Consider the following 3,485-nt stretch of genomic DNA (forward strand, 5'->3'; position numbering starts at 1 on the left):
AGGGCAACTTGCAGGAGGCCTGAGCCCCGTCATCTGACGGGGCCTCAGTGCCACAATCGCTGACCACCCCAGCCCAATCGGGGAGGTCAGGGCAGGCAGGGCGGAAGTGGAAGCATCCGCCTCTCCCCCTAGTGGCTTCTCTGCACTGGTGGGGGTGGGCACTGTAGGTGGAATGAGTGGGGGGGAGGGTTGGGGCCCATGAGCCAAATCTGGCCTGCAAGGCCATTCTATCCATCCTGCATGGTCCCTAAAAAATTTAAAAAATTATTATTTATCTGCCCTTGGCTCCCATAAAAAATGACAGGAACCAGGGGCAGTAGGACCCAGGGGAAGCTCTAGCAGGCTTCTGCAACAGCAGGGCCCGCCTGCCTGCCTCCCCCCAGTCAGAAGCTCCAGCAGGGGCTTCTGGCCTGGGACCATGAGGCTCCTCTGGCTCCGGAACCTCAGGTAAGGGGCTGGGGGGAGGGCAGGGGAGGACCCCGGTCAGGGAAGGACCCCAGGGAAGAGTGGCCCAGGGAAAAGCTGTGTGTGAGGAAAAGCATCCCTTCCCCCACACCATGGCCCTTGCTCCCTACTGCAGTTGCTTGCAGCCCATGCGGGGCTGTCCTGAACAGGCACACACAGCCCTATATGAGCTGCGAGCGACTGCAGTGTGGGGCACCAGCCATAGGGTGGGGGTGGGGGTGGGGGTCACTTTTTCCCCCTGCACTCAGTACCAGCCCACTCAGTAACCTGCCCACGCAGCCAACCTGGGCCCCACGCTGGCTCTGGGCTCACCCAACAGGGCTGTGCAGCTGCAGTCCCCCACCAAGCTGCAGCAACAGCAGAGACTTTACTCAATTCCCCACCCACCAAGAAGCCACAAACTCCTGCAGGCTCATACTAACCCTCCCCCAAGTTTTATTAACCCTTCACAGGACGTGATCCATCCACAGAGGCTAGGTTAGCTAGACTTGTGGACCAGTGCCAGATGTCAGGGTATGAGTCATGCATGGGTCTAACCCCCTCCACCCCTCACCCGTGCCACAGGGCTTTGGCTTCACACCCATGTCTTTGAATGCCTGTTGCCTCCCATGCTTCTCCAGTCCACAACTCACTGAAAACCTCCTCCGTGGTTTCAAAATATTGTGGAGCATGAAAGCTGCCACCTTAAAGACCATTATGTTTTTCTGGCTCCAAATCAAGCCTACAGTTCAGTGCCCTCCACCGTGCTTTGAGGTGGCCAAAGGCACATTCAGCAGCCATCCTGCATTTGCTGAGATGGTTGTTGAAAGCCATCTTCTGCAGGTCAGTTACATGTCCTCCATATGGCTTCATGAGCCAGGGCTTGGGTGGGTAAGCCGCATCCGCTATAATAAGCTGGGGCGGGCAGGAACACCATGGATCACTGTGTTGAGGACTACAGGTGCATAGTGTGCTTTCTCCATCAAACCAGGCAACAGAGAGTTTCTAAACACACGTGCATCATGCACGTTGCCTGCCCAGCCTGTACAAAAGTTTATGAACTAGCCCTGGTGATCTGCCATGGCTTGCAGGATCACCAAGGCAAATCCCTTCCTATTTGTGAATGAGTGACTCACCTGAGAGGGGGATAGCATGGGGATGTGTGTGCTGTCTAAAGCCCCCATGCAGTTAGGCATAGAAGGGGATAGAACAGGGATGTGCGTGCTGTCTAAAGCCCCCATGCAGTTAGCTATGGCACAGAAGCCATCCTGGGGATTACTGGGGCAAATAAAGTTGTTGCCATGATGTCCTGCAGCAACTGGCATATTTTGCAAGCAGAGGCGGATTCAGGTGCACTGTGGCCCTGGGCAAGCACAAAATTTGAGCCCCCCCAATGGGAGCTAGGCTGCAGGGGGGCAGAGTGGCCACTTCCCCTCCTACTGCTGGCAGGGGAGGCTGGGTGGACACTTCTGGGCTGGGGGGGCATATGCCCGCCTTTTCTCCCTGCTCCCTGCCCCCACTATGACCCAATGTGCATGTACACAGGTGGGCACAGACACAGGCACATAAACTGCACCCTCTCTGCACATGGACACAGACCAACACACACAGCGACCCAAACCCAGACCCACACATAGGCCTGGGTTCGGCACACACACATACACAGATCCACATACACAGAGACCTCACCCCAGACACACACACACACACACACACACACACAGACCCACATACACAGAGACATCCACAAACCCAGACGCACATACATACACAGAGACCCACACACAGATAGACACAGACTGACACACAGGCACACACACAGACACACACAGACCCAGACCCACACAAACAGACACAGACCCACACACTTACACAGAGACCCACACAAACACACAGAAACACACTTTCCCCTCAGAATACCTCCCCCTCCCCCACTCTTGATCATGGAGGCAGCCCTCTATCCCCCTCTACCCATGCCTCCCTCCCCTGCCACCAGCCTCCTGCAGCTCAGTCTTGCTCCCCCCCCTCCCCGGCCACTGCTATAGTTACACTCAGGGAACTGCTGTTCGCTGTCCAGGCAGATGCAGTGGGCCCGCTGGGCTGGGCTGGGCTGGGCCGAGCCAGCGGTCCCATGCCATGTCTCTGCGAGTGGGCATGGGTACTGGGAGGGGTGGCTGCAGGAGGCTAAGATGAATTTTGGGGGTGCTACAGCACTCAAAGTTCTCCCAGAACTGCCTCCTGCAAAGGCACAGCGCAGCATGGGGCTTATGGCCCAGCCTGGCCTCAACCTCCTGCCAGGTGGGGAACAGCTCTCCCAGCCCAGTTCAGCCCCCTCCCCCCAGACACAGTGCTGCCCAGCCTGCCCCTCTCCCCCAGGTGCAGCATGGCTCTCCCACCCAAACCCAGCCCTGTGGGCCCCTTTCCACAGCCCCATTGGTGAAGGGGCAATGCTTTCAGATCCCAAGGAAACAAATGTGAAAGCCACAGTTTTAAACTTGGTGCCAAAGATGGGCACTGAGTTTAAAACTGCAGCTTTCACTTCCCTGCTGATGAGGATCCTGGGGCCCCAAATTGGTAGGGGCCCCCGGGCTTATGCCCAACTGGTCCATGAATTAATCCACCAATGCTTGCAAGTTGCCATCCCGGCCATGCAGAGAGCCATGCCAAACTAGTTGGCAATGTAGCAGAGGCTGGCAGGGGTGGCCAGTTTCATGATGGCCATGGCCACCCTCTTGCCCAGCCTGATGGCTTGACGCATGGCCTGCCTCACTGTTTTCAACCCCAGCATCAAGACGATGTGATTAAATGTCATCCTAGTCATTCAGAACATCTCCAGCCACGGTTGATTGTTCCAAGTCATCAGAATGATTCGTCAAAGCTGCTTTCATGGACCCAGACCCTGCAGTTGCTGCTCCTCATGTTGATCCACAAAGCCCTGTCAGCCACCAGTTCTGTGCCTGCCTCTCAGTTCTCCCAATCCGCCACACATTTAACTGCCTTTTTTTGCAAGGTGTGTTTACATGCTGGCATATCATTGCAAA

The 3,485-nt window shown here is 56.4% G+C and overlaps 1 protein-coding gene across 1 annotated transcript in view; it reads left to right on the top strand.

Annotated features, from left to right (window-relative positions):
- Positions 1 to 418: 418 nt before the first annotated feature.
- Positions 419 to 3,485, top strand: part of LOC149856525 (glutathione synthetase-like) — a 17,074-nt gene continuing 14,007 nt past the window's right edge. Inside the window, exon 1 of the mRNA XM_090064075.1 lies at positions 419 to 447. Coding sequence (XP_089920201.1) covers positions 419 to 447 — 29 coding nt within the window. The remainder of the gene's footprint in view (positions 448 to 3,485) is intronic.

Source organism: Crocodylus siamensis, chromosome 10, assembly GCF_052110815.1.
Source record: "Crocodylus siamensis isolate JL-2025a chromosome 10, ASM5211081v1, whole genome shotgun sequence".
Lineage (NCBI taxonomy): Eukaryota > Metazoa > Chordata > Crocodylia > Crocodylidae > Crocodylus > Crocodylus siamensis.